Source organism: Ammospiza nelsoni, chromosome 3, assembly GCF_027579445.1.
Source record: "Ammospiza nelsoni isolate bAmmNel1 chromosome 3, bAmmNel1.pri, whole genome shotgun sequence".
Taxonomy (NCBI): Eukaryota; Metazoa; Chordata; class Aves; order Passeriformes; family Passerellidae; genus Ammospiza; species Ammospiza nelsoni.
The window spans coordinates 38,693,992-38,717,434 of NC_080635.1; the positions used below are offsets into that span (position 1 = coordinate 38,693,992).

The 23,443-nt window shown below is 41.6% G+C and overlaps 1 protein-coding gene across 8 annotated transcripts in view; it reads left to right on the forward strand.

The window, feature by feature from the left end:
• Positions 1-10,784: 10,784 nt before the first annotated feature.
• Positions 10,785-23,443, forward strand: part of QKI (QKI, KH domain containing RNA binding) — a 145,896-nt gene continuing 133,237 nt past the window's right edge. For 3 of the 8 annotated variants that reach the window (XR_009418174.1, XM_059469367.1, XM_059469370.1), the window contains exon 1: positions 10,790-11,636. Coding sequence is in view for 6 of the 8 variants with exons in the window: in XM_059469367.1 (XP_059325350.1) it covers positions 11,495-11,636 (142 nt within the window). In the remaining 2 variants the exon portion in view is untranslated. Of the gene's footprint in view, positions 11,637-23,443 lie in introns of all 8 variants that reach the window. The other 5 variants (XR_009418173.1, XM_059469369.1, XM_059469371.1 and 2 more) reach the window with 4 other exon arrangements.

The window sequence follows — 23,443 nt, forward strand, 5'->3', positions numbered from 1 at the left end:
GTCTGGTGTTAAAGGAAACTTGTACAGAACTGAAGCTTGGTCTTTTATTACTGAAAACACAAATCCAGTTAAGACTTCAGACAAGCTCTCATTAACATGTTTTATTTCAATTTTATTCAGAGCTGAAACAAGAGCTTCATTTACAGCTGAGGAAAGCAAAGATGAAACTTTGTTCTTTCTTTCTTTTGTGCTCAGCCATACAATTTATTTTTCTCCTGGCAATGGATTTTAAATCTCTTTCCTTTTTTTTTTTTAATGGGAACTGTTTTAGTAAGCACTGACATTAGAGCTGACAATGCTTTGTGTGGTTTTCTTTCCTTTTGCCGGGATTCTGTGTCTGTGTGTGCAGGCATGCATTCATTAACGTAATTCCTCAACATTCAACAAGAGTGCATCATAAACCAGAGGAAAAAAGCCTCATAAATATTTAGATCCTCCACCTACCTTCCAAAACTAAAGTGAAAAAGAGTATTTAGTGTGGACTTGCTTTGAGTTAATCTGCATATGAACTGAAAGGGGGTACAAAAGGATGAAAAGGTGGTGGAAAGGAGCACACAAACCCCATAGTCTCCAGGGGGCCATTCATCTTGTTCTTGTCAATACAATCTCAGTCTCAGTGCTTGGCTGTGCTCTGCGCATGACCCAGACTGCCTCTGCAAAGGATGTGCCAGCTTTAGCCTCCTTTGCTTCCAGCGGGTCATTTTGCCAGAGGAGAAGAAAAATACTTCACATTTAGGAAGCTGGAGAAATTTCTCTACCTGCTTGTGGCCCACACACTGACATACAAGCTTAGATCATTTACATAAAATGACAAGTAGGTTATATGAAAAGCAATTTTAGGTAATTTGACAATTAATGAGAGGTAATGACATCATGATGTTGCTTAAAGCATGCTAGAAACCCATACAACTTGGAGCAATATATTTACATATAAACCTCCACTATTTGTAACAAACAACACTGTCAAAAATTACAGATGAAAAACCAGACCACCAATAATAAAATTCAGGACTTAGTGAACACTCTCAATTGAACAGTCACAGAATAGTTTGGGATTCTGTGAATTGTTTTTATATATTTTAATTTTTAAAAATGAGGGAATGTATAATACATTATTTTTTATAATCTGAGATAATTTTTTGAGTGATTACATCATACCACCTCAGTACAAGGACTTCTGATCTACAACTGCTGATTTTAGGTGTTCTTTTCAGCAAAAAGGGCATAAAGACCACTAAAGTCTGTTATCAGACAGAATTAATGATTTCATAAAAAACAAAATTCTTGATCACAAACAGCCAAAACAGATTTTTTTTTTTGTGAGGACAAGCTTATAATGAAATAGATGTAACTTACTGAACTAATCAAACTTTGCTTCAGTCAGATGAATTGAATTACTGCAAAGTTACATAAATACTACATGCAAAGTGGTCATTTCAGTCACAGAATCATTTATCTTACTACACTCCTAATCTTCTGTTATGGACTTGTGAGAACAGAAAAGTCCAAGCACACTGTTTTCAAATTAATCTCTATTTCAGTCTCCTCTTTAAATGAACTCAGCTGAAGTGGGGTTTGTTGGTTTCGTGGTCTTTGGTTTTTGTTACCAGTTGGTTTTTGTTTTCTCCTTAAAACGGTGCCAGTGACCCCAGCAATGTGACATCAGGTACAGCAGGAGCATGCAAGCTGCTCTGACTGCCCAGCTCATCACCTGGTGCCACTCTGACATGCAGGACTCCATCCACACAGACAAATCCCTAATGAAGCACCAGGATGTATCTGTAGCCAGAGGGACAATTGATTTTGCTGTGAACCTGTAAGACAGGTGTATACAAGCTTCAAAATGGGACAAAAGATCAATTATGCCTCTAGTAATGAAAATCAGATGGATAGCTATAAATAGTCTACCTGGAAGGAAAACCAAGGTAGGGATGTATATTTTAATTGACTTGCTAAAGGGAAGACAACCTTCTGGCCTGAAAATTGGCCATCTAATTGGCTAGGTCATGACTTCTTAAAACCAAGTAGAAAAATTCTAGAGATGGGGAAATGCTTTAGGTCAAGCAGTGCCTTCCTTCCACCTCCAGCAAAGAACTGATATGCCTCCCAAATAACAGGAACTTTACAGATCTTTCTATAGTGGGAAGAAGGAAGGCTGGATAAATTGGATGCCTGTTAATGCCTGTTTTCATGTTGACCTTCTTTAATCAGAATATTACACAAAAATTAATGTTACCTTTTTTCCCTGTATAGTTCCTGCCACAACCTGTTTTCTAAGCGTGCCGTCAGACCAAGTTTTTATTTGTTAATACATACACAAACAGTACTGTTATGAAAATAAACAGCAGAGTATACTCTCTGGGAAACTGATTTTTGCATTTCTCTGCTCTACTGACAGGGTAACAGTTTTTAGTCCTATCAGGATTTGAGATGTGTAGGGTATGCACATGCTAAAACCAGAGACAGTTGTCATACCTGTCCTGTCAAAAAAAAAAATCCTTGCAATCAAAGTGCAACCACCTTTCTTTAACAATTTGACAAGTTCTTACATACCTAAAAGGTGAAGAACTGTCCATAAACTTTCATATACTCATTTTTAAACAAATACAATACCAGAAGAGATAATGTTAACATTTCAGGGATCACCCTTATTTATGAATTTTACAGTAGCTTCCATAATAAAAGGTGCCTATTAGAGAATAGTCCTTAAAAGCTTCTACAAATTAAAACAAATTTTTTTAAATATTGGAAACTTCTCATGTTCTAAATAAACAGGAATATCTAGACTCACATGAATGGATCTTTACAGAAGTAGTTTTAATCTACAAGAAATGCATTTTATTTCCCTTCCCTATAGATCAGTCATAATCTGAGACCAAGCACAAAACATTTCATACTAAGAATAGTAAAAAAAAAAAAGTAAAGAATTTGAGAATGGGCAGCAGTGTAAAATGGTTTTTCCTGACACTGCAAATTTAGCTGCAGTGACTTGTGACTTTTGCATGTATTTGCCTCTACACCACAGAGACCTTTTCAGCTTATTCCCCTGTGCCTCTACTCTGTGGTCTGGCCAACACAATGGCTAGGTGAATGTAAAATATTAACACACTTCTGAAAGTCAAAGCTAGGGAATGACTGCATTACCTTCAGTAGAGTAATTTTGCTCTTGTCAGAGTTCTGAACCCAAGTTGTTGTTCAAACTATGCCAAGAGCAGAAGTGGTTAACAGAAAATGTTTCTGTATGTTTACAGTGAGATGCAGCTGATGGCTCAACAGTTTGCGATGACAACTGCAGACAACCAAAAGGAGCAGAACACATCTGCACAGAGCAGGCAAATGCCATGCAAAAACTATGAGACTAAAGTGAACTTCTGGAGATTCAAGTGGGATACCAAAAGGCAAGTGAATCCTATCCTTTCTTGTTCTTATGAACTTGTAACAGTGACTTACTAGGATCAAGCAATGAATTTGCTCTAAACAATAATTAGATTTAGCATTGGCTATATAGGATGATACCATCTTGTATAAAGTGACTGCAGCTCAAATCGAGCCAGACCTCCTAGATAAGCAAACAACCCAGCAATGTCCACCTTTGGCTCTGAGCCCAAGAGTCATGTTTTACTGATTGTTATGATTTGGCCTTTGAGCTCTGGTGACAGTCAAACAGGGACTTACAATGCACCAGCCTACAAATTCCAACAAAGACAACATGAGATCTGGGATGGTTCCTGATTCTATAAGGAAATTCTGAATTTATCTGAGTGCTTAAGCAATAATTCCCTGCACTTTTATAATGTCTTTCATCCAAGCAACTTGAAGTATTTGCCTACAAAGTGTTTCATAGCTTCTGAAGAGTAGGAAACAGTGAAATGGGTTCCAGGGCACATGATAATTCAAATATATGTGGCTACTATATTCCAGGAAAAATCTCCCACACTCAACAGAAAGACTGTAGGTAGGAGGAACAAATGAGAGACAATGACTCATCCACAATCAAAACAGAGTTTAGGCTTCCTAAAGTGAAAAAAGACCATTAGAAAATATCAAGAAATTGAACACTGTAGTCTCCTTTTGGAGAAAAGGCACAAATAGCAATGGACAGATGAAAAAAGAGCCTCTGAGAACACCACAGTATGGAAGCACAATGGTCTTTGTGTGGGTAATCAACAACCACTGTAGGACTGCTCTGTCCTCTGCTAGGGATGAACACTGTTGAGCAACTCTGTCTCATCTCCAGAAGCCTTTAACACTCGTACCACTTAGTCCCGTTCTCTTCTCACAGCTTTGTAGCTCCACATATTTCTCTTCACCATTAAAACAAGGATTTACATTTAATAAAGACTTGGAAAATATGAAGTGTTTTCAGCAGGTACAAAAAGAAGACTTCTAGTAAAATAGAAAAAACAAACTCTGGCCTTTTCAGGCTGATTAATTGCATTTTTTTAGAAAGCCAAGCAATACAAATGTTTCTTGCTCATTAACACAGTTTTAAAAAAGGCTGAAGTTTTCTTATAATTTGTTCCGATGTTTTCTGTCCAGTTAAATATATGCTCCTTTTGTAAGAAGTGCTGCTCTGTAAGTACTGAACATTAAGAACCATATACAACACATCACTAGCAATCCCACAGTGTTAAGGCAATATACATATGCATTCACATTTCACACGTTAAAAAGAAAAGTTAAATTAATGCTTCAGCTGCATTTTAAATTCTGTTTTAGTCGTAATTGAGAAGAATGGCTTATTTAAATCTATTTACAAAGTTAAGACTGAAAACATTCATATTTCACAGTAACCAATACACTCTGGTACTTAACCAAAACACGGTGCACCTGAAAAACAAAACTTACCTGCTTCTTTAGCTGTCAGCTCTTTGCCACTGTGGTGGCCAACATAATCTGCAAATTTCCCAGATATTAACTATTTATTTTTATTATTTTAATGCTACTGTTTAGGTGGAAACACTTCTCACTATGGTGAAAAGTAAAAATACTGGTCATGTATCTTACAGACAAGTATGTCTTTCCAACACTGTATTTTTAGCTGTAGGTAGCAAATTTTAAAAAGCTGCTGAGGGCCCTACTGTAATTAAGATGACTGCATCAATTAAAATGCAGAATGTTATCCTGGACAGTTTTAAACTTAGGCACGTAGTTCCAAACAAAGAAAGTAAAAAAACCCCAAATATGTCTGAAATAATGGTCTCAATATTCCAAATTTCCAGATATAATACTGTGATTTTTTAAACCCAAATGTGCATTAGCTGGACTTCCATGGCAGGTATTATATTTAGCAACGGTCAGTTAGTTCAGTGCCCCATAAATCTGGGCAGCATTTACAGTAACACACACTCACTGCTACTCCCACTTTGCAATGTGGGGCATGGGCTGGCTACCAAAAGGGACAGGCCAGAAGCCACTTGAAATTCCCCCCTATGTCAGCACAGAGCTACACAGCTAAGGTAATAATTTTGTGACAGAAATGGAAAAGTGTCATATCCTAGCACACTAACTGAAGCCATAGGGCTAGAAAGACTGGGAAAACACTGTGTGGTGTGTTTCAAGAAATTAGTTGGCTTCTTTTATTGACCTAGGAGGAGCATCAACTATTGATAATCCACCTGTAAAATGCACTAAAACAATGCAAGTGTTTATAAGTGATAAGGTGTAGGAATGTTATGAGTTTAGAGGCAAAACATACCTTCAAAATACAAGATTCAAATATGTTCCTTAAATAGTGTTGCCACCCGCCCCGCCTTTTAAGTGCTGCTATGAAGACAATAAAGTGGATAAATTTTATAGTTACAATGCAGTACCTCAATTTAGTTTTCTCTCTGTAACTGGTAGCATTTTTTTCTTTTCTATGCCTTGTCAGATTGCTTTTACTTTCCTCCTTCTAACCATTTTCAGCCTTTCTCAACAATGCTGTAATAAAACTGACATACCTGAGACCTCATTTTCATCTCTTACAGGACAGTGAGAAATGAAACCCATCTAAACTTTGTTTTTAATGCACAGACATTTCTCAAGAGCACAGCAGAAGCACCACCCTCTCTAGACAGACACACCTTTCTTCTTGCCAGAAGGCTTTCTTTTCTAGAAAAATGTCTGCCTAGCACTTAAAGAAACCGCATGTACAGCCACTGGAAACCCGTGGAATTTATCTATTCAAAAGTGCAATTGCATAGGCAGTAATTCTATGATAATCTTGAACACAGCTGTAATACACTCTACTATACATTGATTTACATCTTTCCTGTGCTTCACTCTCTGGCAGGTAGATAAGGTGAAACCGAATACAGAGGTCCTCCTGCTCTCCCTAACTACTGAGAGTTACACAAAATGCTTAGTATTTTATCAAGCAGAATTTAGTCCCCTCCGTCCTATCCACATAACAGTGACATGTAACAGTGACTTTAGGTATATGAAACACACACCTTATCAAGAAAGCTGACAGGTACAAGATTTATGTCAAAAGAGGAAAAAAACTTTTGTTTTACTTAGCGTTGTCTTTTCTCCCCTGATTAATGACTGCATAATTAATACACAACCACAGGAACAACGAGAATGTAGCTCTTCCTACTCTTGTTTAAGTGGATGAATCACAAAGGTATCTCTTCTGGCTCCTTTATTCCAGACTGAGGAAGAGCCAGTTCTACCAGGGGCTGATATTATGGCTCACTACACCCTTCTTCACAGTTGTTGTACAGCTCAAAGTAGCTTTTAAAGTATAAGAGATACAAATGTGAATCCTTCCAGACTAAGGTGTGCTTAAAACCTTCATCTTTCAGCTCTTCAGCAATCACATAACAACCTTACTGAACAATTACAGGCATTTTCTCTTCCAGGATTACACAGAATGCTTGGACATGTCCCTTTTGAACACTACATCATCTGCTTACTTCTTTGAATGACACACTACTATAGTTTCTGCTTGAAAAGTTACCTGTCAGTTTGCTAAAATGTCAAGGAAAATATGTTTTTGTTGTCAAACAAAACAAAGAATTTTCACGTAATTGGTCCTTGAGATTTTCAGTTTGGCTCTAGACCTTACTCTGCTAAGGCATTTATCACTTTGCAGAGATAAATATATTTCAGATGTACATCTGTTTTTGGGCATATTTGATTACAGTACTATACTCTTTGTACACCATGAATGATTCTATACTGAATCACACATGCAATATATTTTTTTCAAGCGACTGTAATGGGTGAGTGAAGAATTGCTTCTTTCCCTAAAGAAGAGCAGTACAGCACATTAATACCTTCCTGTTACAGACAGCATCACAGAAGGCTGATGACATCCAACAGCCTATGCTTATGATTTGGCCAAGAGAGACACTGGAAGTAATAGCCAACCCTTTTGAAAGAGCATGCTTCCCAGTAGTCATTAGCCTTTGCCTCTATTTCCAAAGGTGTTATCAGCTATGAAAATTATAGCAGCAATTGAATTTGCTTTTTATGATCATTGCAGGCCTTTACTGTAATACACAGAGGCTGCTGCTGGCATTATCATAATTCTTCTAACTTTGAGATTAGATTAATGCAATAAAACTTCACCTTAAAAGAGAAACTTGGAGAGTAGTACAGGTTACATGATACAAGAAGGGCTACCTAGATGAAAACACAGCTGAAAATAGGCATTTCTGCTTGCGTCTAGAGAGAAGTTGAGACATTGGGTAGTTACCAAAAGAACCTTACAAGACCACAAGACCTGGTTATCTTGAACAGACTAAGCAACCTCCGCCTCCCTGCCCCCTCCCCTTCCCCGATATCAACACTACACAACCTCTCCCCCATATCCACAGAACCTGTTGACCCAGGCCTGTACCATGTCCTCCCCCCAGCCTTCCTTCCCCATGGGAAAGCTGTAAGATTAAAAGTGCAAAAGGATTTCTACTGTTTTAATAGATCAGGCTGTAGTCATGCCAGTCTTGATGGGAGCTATGCCTTCTCACAACTCTTTAACCTGAATTAATTCAACTTTATTCTCCCAGGAATTCTTAAAACACCCTTTTATACAATGCGGGAGTGTGGGAATGTGAAGGGAAAGAGGAGAATATAAGATATGCTGAGAGGGGCTTTCAGGTAATGTTTTTGGTTTTTGCTGTATACTTGCTAAGAAAGATACTAGGTTGACTTGCCTATCTGAAACCAATGATGAGCTTTTTTGCATATTAAAACATTCCACTTTCCCAAGGGCTTTTTTATAAAGACTTAAATTCAGAGTTTTGAAGTATTTATGGAAAAAATCAAGGATGAGAACTTTTCCTGTCATTTATGCCTAATTAAATGGGCAGCTTCATCACATAGCTTTGCATCCATTTCTGTACTGTTTCTGACTGAGAAAATAATTCAGCTTAACAGCCGAGCAAACTAGAGCTTGAATTTTGCATTGCACTGGCATGAGTGATTCCACAAGTGTTGGTGTGCACCATCTCAGTTTTCATTAAATAAGAACAAAATACCTTAGGACAAACTATATTGTTCCCATTAGTAGATTACTGGTGTTAGTACACAACAAATTGTGCTGGTATTTCTTACCTTGTATTGTCTGCTTACATTTGAGCACTGCAAACTCTTTATGTGCAGGAAGCAATAATGAAGTGGTATAGGAACAGCTGCACCAAATCTGCTGAAAAGTCTCCATATGCTATTTTTAGTGTGAGAATCATCAGTCCAGAACAATTATTCCAACATCATCTACGTTCACCTAATTTTAAGAGGAAAGCTTGCTGTTCAGCAGATGCCCTTAATCAAATGGGAGGATTCGACAGCATGGTTTCTCAGGGTTAACAAGAGCCTTCACTCACCAGCTAAAAATTAGCAAGCAAAGGGCTACAAAAATGCATCATTGTCCAGACTGGTCTACAAGAAACGAAACGATGGCAATTTTGTTAAGAACGTAAAGTTGTATTTTAGCTTGTCATAATCTTAAGACAAGGTTAGAAGAGAGCAAACACAATCATGTTACTAAATAGAAACCACATTGTTTTGTCATCCATAAGCATACTGCAGTGTGCTGTGGGCAAGCTATTGATGAACTAAGAATCTATATTTAAAATAATGCTTTGCAACACTGCTATTCTTTGATAACAAGGACAGTATTTTCTTACTGAATATACAATTTTTTTAAGGATGGAAGCAGTAAGACTGACTTACCTTACATAAGCCGTTAATTTCCACTAATGTAAACAAAACCCTGAAATGACATAAAAACTCCAATGTCCAAACAATGAGTTCTGTCTGCTTGTTTAAAGGGGAATAGACAATGAACACTGGACATAATGCAATAATCCAAGGCAATGTTACTGTTATGAGAACTACGCATTCTCTATATTTTTGTCGATGCACATCTTTCAGGAAAAGCAGAGTTAACACTGCTTGACAATACCCAATGACACTGTACACCTGTCAAGATGACGTGTGTCTGTTTCTTTTCAGTTTAGGAAGCATTGTTCGTTGCCATTAACCTAACACTGGAAGTATCTTCAAATACTGTGGAGTATGTATTGAAATGCATTTGAATTTTTTACAGATTTCAAGCAATAGCTACACTTTACACCTAGACCTATGAAATACGACTGTTTCCGGCGAGCTACGTGAAGAATGCAGCGATTTTTATCCAGCTTTGTTACAAAAGCTCTGCCAAGCTACCGCGAACTGCCTCAAAGCTTCCTGCCAGCCTCCAAAGTGCTGACCGAGTAGCAGCGTGGGGAAGGAGGAATACGTACAAGCAACCGCGTCGCGCTGCTTTGCCTCTGCGGCTGCAGTGGATGGAGCACGTTAGTTTGGTTCTGGCTGCCGGACACCGCTGCTCCGTCCCGTCTCCCATCCAAACCCGTCAAACAAGCCACGGCTGGTGCCAAAACGCGGCGCTGCCCTACCAGCAACGAGGGCGGCGCGCAGCCCTGCCGGGGAGGCTCGGGCGGGAAGGAGCTCGCTCGGCGGCCCGGGCTGCCGGCCGGGGCAGGAGCTGCGCGCGCGGGGGACGGGCCGGCCGTGCCCGCCCGGGGCAGCGCCAGCGCCGACGGACCCCGGCCCCCTCCGCGCTCCGCCCGCGGCCACCCGACGCTCCCGTGCCCCCGCCGGCGCGGAGAGCGGCTCCGGGCAGCCCCGCTTGTCCCTCCTCGCCCCCCCGCGGAGCCGGTCGGCGGCTGGCAGCCGGGGCACTCCGGCGGCTTCCCCGCGGCTCCGCGCTCCCCGCCGGGCCCCGGGACCGACCGGGAATCGCTGCTCGCGCCGTCCGCGCCGCCCACCGCCCGTGCGCGCAAGCGCGGTCGCAGCCCCCGCGCACACCTGACCCCCCCCCCCCCCCGCTGCCGCCGCCACGCGACACCGGGGCCGCGCGGAGCGGCGGGAGCGCGCGCGCCCCGGCGCGGCTCTCCCCGCCCCCGGGGGGAAGAGCGCACGTGACGCGTCCCCGCCCCGGAGGTGCCGCGACGCGACTTTGGGAGAGTTCCGTGCGCGCGCGCGTGTTTCCGCGCGGCGGGCCGGGCGGGAGCCGCACGGGAAGCCGGCTATCCCCCCGCCGCCGCCCCGGGGCCCCGGAGCGGAAGGGAGGGAAGGCGGGAGGGAGGGACAGCTGTGGCTCCGCCAAGCGGCGCTGCCGCCGCCGCCGGGCAGCGGCCGCCCCGCCCCTGGTCCCGCCCCCGGCGTGTCCCACCCCCGCGGGCCCTGCCCCCTCCCCTCCTGCCGCCGCCGCCGCTGCTGCCAGCGCAGCCTGAACTGAAGCGAACTCCGGAGCGAACTGAGGAGAACTGAGGAGAAGTGAGGAGGCGGCGGCGGGGCTGAGACTCCAGCAGCCACAGGCGGCAGCGGCGGCAGCAGCAGCAGCAGCAGCAGCGGCGGCGGGAGGGCGGGCGGGCGGGAGGCGGAGAGGAGGAGGAGGAGGACACACGCCAGGCGCAGCGCGGCGGCAACAACAGCAGCAGCGGCGGCAACAGCGGGGAGACACCGGCGGCGGCTCCTCGGAAGCGGCAGCCGCGCCAGCAGCGCCCGCCCGCCCCGCGCGTCCCCTCCCTCCCCCGCCGCGGAGACAGGGGGCAGCGCCGAGAGGAGAACCGGGCTCAGCGTGTGTGTGCGCGGGAGGAGGAGGACGAGAAGGAGGGGGGGACACACCGAGGACTGCGCCGGCCGAGGGCGCACGGAGCAGGGAAGCGGCGGCGGCGGCGGCACCGAGAGGCGGCGGCGGGTCCTTGTGCCCGGAGAGGAGGGCGCAGCCCGCACGGGGGTTTCTACCGAGTTTCCTCTTTTTTTTTTTTCTTTTTTTTTTTTTTTTCCCCTCGGTCCCTGGGACTCAGCGGCGGGTCTGCGTTTGTCTCCGGATTTGAATCCTCCTCCTTCTCCTCCTTCCTCGGGGAAGCTCCCCTCCCCGCCCCCTCCCCTCCCCCACCGCCTCCCTGCCCGCCCGGATCCAGCCGGGCGCCCCGTGCCGCGGTCGCGTTGCTCGGCAGAGCTGCTGCGGGCGCTCGCCGTCTCTGCGCGGGCTTGGAATATGGTTGGGGAAATGGAAACCAAGGAGAAGCCGAAGCCGAGCCCCGATTACCTGATGCAGCTGATGAACGACAAGAAGCTGATGAGCAGCCTCCCCAACTTCTGCGGGATCTTCAACCACCTCGAGAGGCTGCTGGACGAAGGTAAAAGCGCTCGCCCGGCCGCCCCCTCCCCCGCCCCGCCGCCCTGCCCTGCCTCCCCCGGCCCGGGGATCCCGCTCGGTCCCCCGCCCCGGCCCGGCCGGGCGGCGGGGGCGGCCCGGGGCCTGTTCCGCTCTCCCCGCTGCTCCCCGCACGCTCCCGGCCCCGGCTGGGGAGCCGAAAACAAAGGGGAAGTGCGGGCTCTCCCCGCCCTGGCCGCCGCCGCCGCGCGGTGCCGGGGGACTCGGGGAGCGAGTGGGAGGGGAGAGGCAGCCCCGGCCGCGCGGGTCCCCGATGCCCCCGGAGGGTTTTCCCCTTTATTTTTCCTTCTTTTTCTTTTTACCCTTTTCCGCACTATCTCCTTAAACCGGGGGAAGGGTGACTACGGCACGGAGGGGAGGGAGCGAGGAGAGGAGCTCAGGAATGCGCTCTGGGGGAAGGCAGGGAGGAGGGGAAAGGCTGGCTGGCGGCTGGCGCTCCCCTCCCTCCATCGCTCCCTCCCGCGGCGGCGGGGGACACTGGGGTCCTGCCGGCGCCCTCGGAGCGCTCCGCCGCCCGGCCCCAGGGCCCCCGCCGGGGGGGCGGCGGGTGTTTGGTTTCGAGATTTGGCTCTTCTGGAAGCTGCTTGGACTTGAATGACTAAGGCGGAGGGGGGCTGAGCTCTTTCTTCTGCTCCAGATCTACCCCACCCCGAACTGGCCGCAAACTAATTATGATTTTTCTGTATCGCAAGGGAAGGGAGCGAATTCTTGTCTCAGCTATCCTTACCTTTTAAAGAAACTGAACTCGAAAGGCTCCTACGTGTGACTTTAGTGAAGGGGGAGAAACAAAAAGGGTTACGAAATTGCCTGGTCTGCTCCTGCCAAACGTCTGCCCCAGCCTCGCACCCTCTCCTGGCACGGGGCGAGGCCCCCCCTATGCCCCCAATTTTTTCCCTAGTGACTTTGTTTAGGGTTAAGATTTCACAAATAAACAATCACGGTTTAGAAATTAACAAGAAAAGTACGAGCTGGGAACTTCCTGTGTCCCATACTTTTTCCCACTACAGTAACAGACCCACTGTGTATCAAAAATTAGGTGAAACACTTGTTCTTGGTATGTTAAATTCGCCTTGTATTCGGGTTCACAGGTTTGTTTTTCTTGTCGAAGGCATTTCTTTTTTTATGTCTTTAAACCTAGGCTTTCTGGAGACTTAGACCTGTTTGTTTAATCGTATTTGATAGCTTTGTAGAATATGATATGACCATAAATAATTTATACAGTTTCAACTCGTTGGGTTTCTTAGTACGAAGTACTGATTTTCGAGATTTTGAGTTAGGGTTCTTGTTTGCGGATGTATTCCTCTTCGCTAAAAGAAGTTTGGGAAGTTGTTGACCTCGGAAGATGAAAGAACTGGTTATATTTGGTAGAACAGCTCCCCGCCCTCTGCCAAGACTGTAAAAATGAGATAGCAACTGTAGTACGACACAAAAATAGCATGTCGAGAAAATGCTACCTTCTGAAATAAGTGATAGAGGAATTTAAAGAAACCCAAACAAACGGTGAAGAACACGGATTGTGGGAAGCATTATAATGGGAGAGTCTATTTTTATTTGCAAGATACTTGGAGGAGTTTGAATATATGTTGGAGCAACTGTGGATGTGAAGAGCAAAACTATTTTAGAACTTACGTTCTTGGTCACCACAGTGAGCAGACTCTTTGGAATAGTTAGATTTACAATAAACATCAAGAAGAAATTTGACCGAGAAGACTCCTTTATAGGACAAATGAGCCTTCCACAGGTTTGATAACGGAGTTTTAAATTCTTGAATCTCTTCAACTTTATGTATTTGGCCAGAGGAGGCCTGAAGCTGTTTTTTTATTTTCAGAGAACAAAAGGAAGAAAAACATTTTCCGACGCAAAAAGGACAGTGAAAAAGGAATTGCCAAAATACTTATGTCTTGTCATATATTTTGAAATACTGAAAACACTGGAAGTCTGTTTGCAAAGTATTGGAGTTCCAAAACGAGGGCTCTCGTGACTCTTGCTGACAAAAGTTTAAGGACTGTGTTGGAACTATTCTTCACTCTCTTCTTCAAAAGAAAAGCAAATAAAATATAATCTGTGTTCCTAAATGGTCTCTGGAAGAAGCCTGCTATCCCTTTAAACTTTTCTGCTTTTCCTGTTTACGTTGGCAAATGGGTGGAAGTATTGTGGAGGCAGAAAACTTTTTGGAATGTTGAAAAAAAAGTTTCATGCAAATCTAGTAAATTGCTTCAAGACTTCAGAATTTGAACACTAAGGGGCGCCAGTTATTTTTTTTTCTGAGGCGTGAATCCGCGAGCACCGCTTTTGACTTGGGCACTAAAATGATCAAGTCTGGTAGAAGACGCCAAAGAATGACAAAATAATGGTGGATTTGTGCAGGTATCTGTGTTTGCATGGACCTCCACGTATTGTGTGCTTACAGGCGGTATTACGTCGGTGGAATAGGCAGAGCAGTGAACAGTTGAGGAGTTGGAACAACTGTTTCCCTGTAAAACACCTATCCTGGTTTCCAGTGGGGGCTGTGTTAAATATCCTGAACTGTGTGCTCCGCTGACATCCTCCAGCAGAAGGGTTCAGGAGTAGCAAACTACAGGTTTGCTGGGCAAGTCTGCAGGATTCAGTGTGCTTACTGAAAAGTGTATTATTTCAAGGTTTCATCACTTGTTTCCTGGCACCCTTGAGAATACCAAGTATTTGGGGCAAGTGCGTGTATATATAGGTATATAGAATCTAAAAATAAAGCTACAGGGTTCACATTCCCTCTTTGCCCCCTCCACCCTGTCATTTGATTTGCTTCCTCTAGTTTGTTGTTGTGTGCTTTAGGTAGGTTTCTGTTTTCTTTTTTTTTTTTTTTTTTTTTTTTTTTTGTTATAATACAACCATTTTCCTGAAGGTTTTGTTTATTCTTGAGAAGAATAATATTATGATCAGCCATTGTCTTTTATTTTGTGTGCTGATCAAAATGAAGAAATAAAGTCACAACCCTAAGAATTCAAACAAATAAAAGGTGGGATTGCCTTCCCTACTGGAATGCTAGGTTCGTTTTTTTTTTTTTATTATTACTTATTTATTGTTACATGCCAGTATTTAAAAACAGAACTCAAATTACTCAAATGGGCTTCTGCAGTGGTTACTTCTTGTAGTTGTAGGCAGCAATAGATAGAAAGATGCCTGTGGGTTTAGGTGAGGAGTACATCTAATCTGGTTCAGTTACAGAATGTACATCTGCTTTTTTGGGGTCCATGTCTATGCTGTGTGTATTATCCAAAGCATGTTTTCCTTTCTGAACTCTATCCTACTTTTTGATCTCAGAAAATCTTAGTGCTTAATTTGATAGATGATCTCTGTCTTGCAGCATTTTGTTTTTGAGGATTAGCTTAAATGTAAGAAGTGTATTGAGGAAACCTTTTTTTAAGAACTGCTTTCATAAAATGTGAAAGTTACAGTTCTGTTTAGGTTACAGTTATTTTTCCATATGTGTGCTTTTAACTTGTTATGTGTAAATAAGTCTTCTGTGGATTAACAAGGATGTTTAAAGAGCACATCATAATAACTAGGAAGCTGAATTGTTTTTATCAGACTGGTGCAAACCTGTGGGAAGAGAGGGCTTTTCCTGAATGTGGAATAGGCTGTATTTCCTGTAATTGTTTGCACCATCAAATGTGACCTGATTTTTTTGATTTTTTTTTTTTTTTTTTGCTTAAGCTTTTGAGATACTAACTTTTATGATGTTAACCTGGATTTTTTTTCTGACAACTTATATATTTTAATGCTCCCCTTTGTGGACAGTGGACAGAGCTGTAGCTGTTTTCTTGCACTGTTTTTAAAAACTGAATTGGACATTTCAAACTGCTCAGTAGCATGCTGACAGATTGAAATTAATGAGATACTTCAGTTGTATTCTTTCATCAGACTATGAATAAATGTGCCTGAACTATTAACTGGAATCTGAGGAGTCTGATTTGTAAATTTACATTTTGTTTTCTTGAACCTGTAAGTGCACAGACTCTTGCACCTGATTGGAATGTACACAGATGAGACCTGTGGTCTGAACTGTTGTCAAAAAGAGATTGAAGAGCACCTTATCAAGAATTCATTTTTCCTCAGTAACCTATCCCTGAAAAACTTACGTCTTTCCTTCAAAACTGTGTTGAAGGTGACTTAAAAGCATGTCTACCTTTAAATGTAAATTTGGCCATGCATCTGGCTATTGGAGATAAATCTAATTTTGTATCAAATAGGCTGCCTCTTTCTGTCTGCCAAGTTTAGCAAAGCTAGTGTAAAACATCCAAGTAGGCAATATGAGTATAAATTTTCAGTGAATGTTGCTCTCTCTGTTTAGTTTTCTCACTGAGAAAAGTGCCTGTGAACTCGGGGAGCTTAGTGCCCAAAGTGCAGTTTTTGTGTCGGTCTGGTTGTGTTAAGCACAACGTCTGTGTGAAGCAGAGCTGAAGAACTGTGTTCTGGTGTTGTAAATGAGTTCTCCCTGGAAAGTTATCTAGTTACTTTTGTACATGACCTTACTGTTTGTGATTATATAAATGTAGCCTGTGCTTAGCTAGGGTTTTGCTGACATGTCAGATTTGATGGAGGGCCACTGGCCACATTAGCACGTTGGTTTTTTCAGTTGTATCAGATCTTGCAATGGACCCCCCTTAATTTATTAAAAATGTGCTTCTTAGTGCAATATTCAGGGATAAATATTCTTTGGGATAAAGGCCTTACAAAAGATGTTTGCCCAGATAGTCTCAGACTGGTTTTTAAACTTGTTGTATTAATGTTAAAATTGGCAAAGCAGCGTGCCACAAGAGCATGGAGTATCGTTTGTGTGCTGTTTATTGTTAGTACTCTTTTGAGTTTGGTTCTTTAAGTATCTCTTAAAACTTAATGGTCTGAGGTGTTTTTCTGATTTATGAATGTTGTAATGCTTCTAGAACTTGTATTCAGAAACCTTGTAAGAGCTATTTTGAGGTGTGGGTGTTTGGTTATTTTTTGGCGGGAGGGAGGGAGTGGCTTTAATACCTTGGCACAGCCTCTTGCAATGCCAAACCAAAAGCTCCATTGCACTTAAGAAACAGTGTGGCAGTTTTTTTGGCTTGTGAAAAAATATTTAAAATGGTGACAGTTCAATTCTTTTTAAATTATGTTATTTTTGGAGCTGTATCTGCAACATTTATAGGATTGCAGTCACCTGGCAAGTAACTAAATAAAAGGGTATTTTTTAACTGATACAAGTTTTAAGTTAGGAAAACAGTTATTTTAAGCTCGTACTTTGAAAGTGGTCTGTTCCCTGTTGCTTACCAATAATTAATTAATAGTTAAAATATCTGTCTTCAGATTTTTTATTTTTTTTTTACATAAGAGTCATCGCATTAGACTTAGTTCTGTACAGGAGTGGCTGACTTGTTGAACTGGGAGAGGCCTGTTTGAATTTAATGTTTTTGTTTAGTGAAACTTGTTCATTAAGATTGCAATTGAGTTGCATTTTCCTCGTCTGAAACTGAATGCAGTCATTTCTAAAATAAGTGGTGTCATATAAAAATCCCTTGCTATGGTTAGAAACAACTGACCCAGTGCGGATTAGATTAGGGAGCGGCATGCCGTGCTTTTGTGGTGCACAAGGGGAAGAACTGGAGATGTGTTGGTTAATATTATAGTAAAATTGGGATAAAACTCTAAAACAACCAACACCAACTGAGAAAAATGCTATGGATTTTAAGAGAGCACTTAGAATGTCCTGATTATGAAAATGAAGTTTACATGCATCAACAGATACAAAGAAGTTGCTGATGTTCAGTGAGTGCTGTGGTTGTGAAGAGAAGGCTAGACATGAAATGGGTGGTCACTTTTGTGGGTTAGTGATGGTTTTGACCAGGTTGTCTGTTTCAATCATTCTCAGATTAAAACTTTTTTCCTCTGAGTACACTGTACAATGCCAGGTCAGGAATGGGGTGCTTACAATGATTTGAATTGTGTAGACTTCGTTAGAAGAGCAAGTACATTTGAATTGTCTTCAATTGCTGTCTGTAACTATAAAGTGTTCTCACTTTTTGAGAATGCACCCTGATGCAGGTATCCTATTAGTTAGATGTATTATTAGATGCTGGTGTATTTCTGTGGCTGACAGGATAGACCTGTGTTAATGTTAATTACCAGACCATCCTGACAGCTCAGGCTGATTGAAGTATAGCAGGAGTCTGCCATGGAAACTGATGGTTAGTATTTGACTGCTTATATGGAATGTTGGGAGGGGGGAGATGGGGGAAATGCCTTGCCAGGAAAGCTGTTAACTAATGAAATGCCCTCATTCACTGACCCTTGTCTTTATTGAAACATAACTCACAACTTCTCATTCCGGCCGTGTGAATTTTCCTGTATTGATTTTAGTCAGAATGCAGACTCCGAAAATCTTCTGTTGATTTTAACATTTCATTGAAATTTAATAACCCAGTGCTAAGAAAACTACTAGGAACAGTAAAACTGCTGCTGTTTTTAATCGCACTATGCAGTTGGTTAGGTCAATAGAAGTACCACACAAGCTACATGTGTGTCTTGCTTGCAGGAGGATCTGTGTCTGTGAGGGACATTGAAATTACTGTTTGAATCCTGAAATAGGTAAAAGGTGTAATGTATATAATACCTTTGCTTTGCTAAAAAAAAAGAGTGGGGTTGCTGAAAGGTAGGCAACATTACATTTTTACTTTTGACTTTAGAAAATATCCTGTATAACCCTGTACAATGCAATTCAAGTAACGTCCAGGTTTTTGTTTCTTTTGGTTGTTTTTCTTGGAAAGGTTTAGTAGAAGGGGAGTTAGCTTTTTAATAGCAAAGCTTAAATTTTTGAGACGATTTATGCATGAATGAACAAAACAGCTGTGACAACACCAAAGAGAAATAATATCTGGCTTCGTTAGCAGAACTGCCCTTCCACTTTGTTGCTTCCATTAGAAAGTGTCTTTTGCAGACTAGCTGCATGTCTGAGAACAGCAAGACAACAATGCAAGTTAGAGTGGAGTTGTGTTACTTTTAAACCTCTGTTGTCCAAGTTCGGCACTAGAAGTTGCAGCTTTTTTGATCTTTGCAGTTATTTTAGCAGTGTTAGTGGTTGGAATGAGTGTGGTAATGCTAAAAGGGTTTTTTATTTATTTTATTCTCGTGGTTTGAAATAGTGAGTAGAAATTGAAAATACATTTTCAGTTACTTTTCATTTGAGAATTGATTTATTTTTTTTATACTTGGTGTCAAATAGTAAATTTTGCTTTTCAGTTCAGTGCAAAAAATCGTTCTCTTGAAGGGAAATGGATGGCAGTAGGTAGCTATTGATGTTTTAATGTTTTTGGTGGTGCATAGTTGAGTAGCACCCTGGAAGTAAATTTTTTAAATTGCTTTTAAAAATATTTTAACTGTTTTGCTGCTGCAGTTGAATAGTTGTACTTTACTCCTTTCTGTAGTTGGAGGGATTTTCTGTGTTTCCAGCACAGGGCCATATTACAGCCAGGTTTTGATACTGTGTACTATAATTGCAGCGCTCTAGGAAGTGCCCATGTGGGAAAGTCCTCAGGATACCCTTTTTTAGAAGGGACAAACCATGAAACAATTTGTGTGATAACTCACTGAAATCTGAGGGTGTTCGCAGTTGGAACAGTGAGCACTTCAGTGATGTATAACCTTACAAATGTTGCTGTTTCTTTAAGACTTGATTTCAAAAGTAAAAGCATCCCGGCATGACAAACAATTAAAATCTTGTTACTTTGCTGGGAAGTTACTTCTGGGTAATCGACGGAGCAATGCACCAGAGTGGCTGCTGATGTCAGAGCAGAGGCAGGGGAGATAATGCAGTACTTTATACTCTTATCTGGTGGATCACTTTCTGACTTAAAAGGTCAGCTGATATTCTGTACCGGTCAGGGTTTTTTTGAGTTTGTTTTTGTGTGGTGCTGGCTCGCTTTTCAGATGGATCAGAGCTGTGATCTCGCTCCCTGTGTGATCTCAGAGCAGCTGTGCTGGCGCTGTGGCTGAGGTGGCTCGATGCTGAAGATGTAGAGCAGCGCCTTGGGGAGAGAAATGCATTTGCTTAAACATTTACTTTAAAGTCTGAAGCTCCTAATTGATGTCAACTGATTGTGCATCTAGTCCATTCAGAATTTTAAGGATGTGCTTATTTGCAGACTAGCTGACACTAGATGGAAGTCAGACTTTACTGAATTCTTTAAGCCCTTTAGCTGTTGAAATAATGAACCTTTGTGGGTTTTTTCCTAATTCCGATTAAAGAACTGATTTAGAAATCTCTGTAGCCTTTAGTTGATCAAAATGTCCTTTCCTAGGTACAGTATATTTTTTTCATTAATATGTAGGAGATTGCAGGTGCCTGAAATTTAAAAAAATAAGCGACAGATCTGCTAGCACAAGTATTAATACAACCCTAATGTTCTGGTTCATAAGCTTAAATGGCAGCTAAAGTAAAACATTCAGCTCATGTTGCATAATGCTTCCATTTATCAGACTTTGAAGCAGTAGCAAATCAGTTAATATTCTTCTCAATGCAGCTTGATCTAATAACCTGCAAATAATTATATTAAAAGTTGGTGCACAATTTTCAATTTTTAGATGCAGAGCAGGCCAAATCCCCTTCTCTTTGCTATGAATATCTTTGGTTTCTCTGCAGGAACAGGGAGGAGAACACAAGACAAAAATTCTCTGACCTGCTGCTGTTTGCTTTTGAGCAGTGTTGCTGATCATACTGCTTTTAGTTAGTTTCAGTTTGTCTAATTTTGAAGGAGCACCCCTCCAGCATAAAGCAACATGGACAATTTCTCAGAAAGTTGTTGCAGTCGTCAGCCCCCGCCCAAACTTACAAAATAACTTTGCCTAAATACTACACGTACAATCTGTTGTCAGGCGTGTTCCCGTAACAGTTGGTTTGTGTGTTAAAGTTGAAGGTTAAAATGCTGTAATAGGCCCAGCTGTCTTGTTTAAAGTGTGATGTTTTTGCTGTGAAGATTGGCTGTGCAGTGAGAACGTGGTGTGTGTTAGACATTGCTAGAGACAAGTTGTTGATAGTTCTTTAATTGCTTAAGTATCTTATCATCTATAAAGATAAGTGTAGTCAGAGAGGCTCATATGCAGTCAGTTTACGAGGGAATTACTACTGCTTTAAATCACTTGGGGCTTTTATAGAAATCTGATACTGCCTCTGAATCAACCTGAAGCAAAACTTGTTATGCACGTTCTTTTGTTCCCACTTTTCATGTAGTTGTGTTAACTTTGTGCTCAAATAGACTTGAGCAAAATCTGAACACAGATGATGTGGTAGGGGATCAGAAATGAATTCTAATGAAGATTCTGTCAGGAAGATTGATTATCTGTGTATTAAAACACTTTCAGAGAAAGAATGATACTTTAGTATCTCAGGTATAAAATCAGTGACTGTAATTGTGTTTAGAAGGGAATTGTGTTTGGCTGTTCTCATAACGTGTTTACAGAGATTAGAGTTATATTTTGAAATTTCTTGCAGTGATTTTGTGTTCATTCTGTGGATAAGTTTTATTTTTCTGACAAGCATAATCCTTTATGAAAAAACTCCAAACTACCAGAAAAAACCTAACCTAAAGATCAGATTCCTCTTAGAAGGGAGAAAAAGTACAAAACTTGCTTTCTTGAGTAAAGCTTATTCAAGTTACAAACGTCAAAAATTTTTTTGAGACCTGTGGCATTTAAGATGTGTACTGACATTTTGAGGGGGAGGAGGGGGAAAACTTCTCTGTATCATCTTAATTATAGGGTTAATTGAGGTTAAATTCTGTATGGATCAAAGTGTTCCTGACTTCCAATAATTGAGGTGTAGCTTTCAGGGAAGAAAAGGACTGTGTGGAAGCTTTGTCTCTGGGTGATGGGGTACATAAACTTAGTGCCTGTTGATTTAGTAACTGTATGTTATTAATAACTATTCATGAGGAATCATGTTGGTTCCAAATGGGAGGTTTAATGCACACTGGGGGCACTTGGTAGTGCTGAGCTTTAATACTGTTAAGTGTCTTCAGCAAGGTATTCTTGCGTCAGCCTGGGATTAACATAGGATGAATAACAGAGCCATTCATCAGCCAGGCAGCCCTGAGGAGTGTCAGCAAGAAAGCTGACGGTGATGAATTGGAGAGAGATGCATGCTGCAGTAGATGGCTGCCCCAGCCAGCGCTGGGGTGGGGAGGGATGGCAGGTGGTATTTAGGTGTACGCTCAGTAATTGAGTGAGGAGGGACCGCACGCCTGTGCTCGGCTGAACAGACGAGGAACACGTCCCTTCTCCAGTCCTAAGGGGTTACTGAATTCGATAGCTTAAAATGACACGTGGACAACTGGTTATTCATTCATTGAAAAAGATTTGCATCAGTCTTTAGTATTGATAAACGTGAGTTATATTTTGAAGACCGACTTGTGGATTTCTCTTGATCTTTGCAGTCTCAGCAACCTTCTTTGGCCTCAAATATTTGGATGAATTAACTTTGAGGCAGGATTTAGTTTATTCTGAACTTAATTTTCCTTTAAGTTCTGTGTTAACCTTTCTTAGATCTCCCAGCTTTCAGTTGCTTTGTTGCTTCAATTACTGATTACTTTCACTTTTAATTTTTAATTTTTTCCCCCTAAAGGATAAAGAAAATAGTTGGCAATTTGAGGGGGGATTTTCTTCTATCAGCCTAATAGCATAACTAAGTGGTTTTTGTCACATGCACAGGTCTTTCTAATCCCATTTAGTATGGTTTGTACTGGAATTGTTCTTGGCTGCTTTTTGTTATATCAAACTGTTGAACACTTGATACATGGAGAGCAGTTCAAAGTAATAATCACGTCTTTTACTTTGTTGAGGCTCTTCACATGGATTTTTTCCTGCCTGCTGACTGACTTTAGGTTACTAAACCTGTATGTACCAGCTTTCTGAGCCCTGAGCACAATTCAGTACTGAAATCTGTATCAAACATTTCAGTATGTTGTATAGCAGTCATAACTAGTGTAGTGAAGAGGTATATTTAGCATAAATTGCTGCACAGATTAAACTACATTTCTGGTACATTTTTCTGGATTGAGCATCTGGGCTGCTGAAAGTTTTCAGCAGCTGTTAATAACTAAAATATATTCATAAATAACCTGAAGTATATTGCAATGTCTTCTTCCAACTTTCATTGTATGCTCTTAGTCTTAAATTTCTGATAAAATACAGGATACTAATAAAGCACTAACATGTAAGGAGCTTTTTTCTTAGTCTAGTCATGGGTGAGTAGTTTCTCATAGGATGTAATATAGTTGAAATACAGCTTAAGCTGCTGTAAACTTTTATCGTTTCCCACACCCTCTCCTGCCATGAAAAGTTGGGGCTTTTTATTCCTTCCATGGAAAGTGAAGGAATAAATATTGCTAGGAATGAAATCTGGATAATTTACGGGCTGTTGAGCTAATTAATGAAACTTAATGCCACAAAAATGGTATAATGAAGAAGTTAATAGAAGGGACAGAGTATGTTTTAAAAACACATTACTGTATAAGTAACTGCAAAAATTTTACAATATGCTGATTTTGAAACTGCTAAGTTAAACAGATCATTATGTGAAAGGATCAGAAAAATCATAATATATTTCCTTGAGCTCTGAGGTGCCTTTTTGCTCAGAAAATGTTAATAATTAAAAAAAAATAACACTACGATTTACTGAGTCTTCAAATGTTATGAGATTATACACTACACCTAAGAGAGATGGAGATATTTATATTGAAGTTAATCTTTGTACAATCTAAT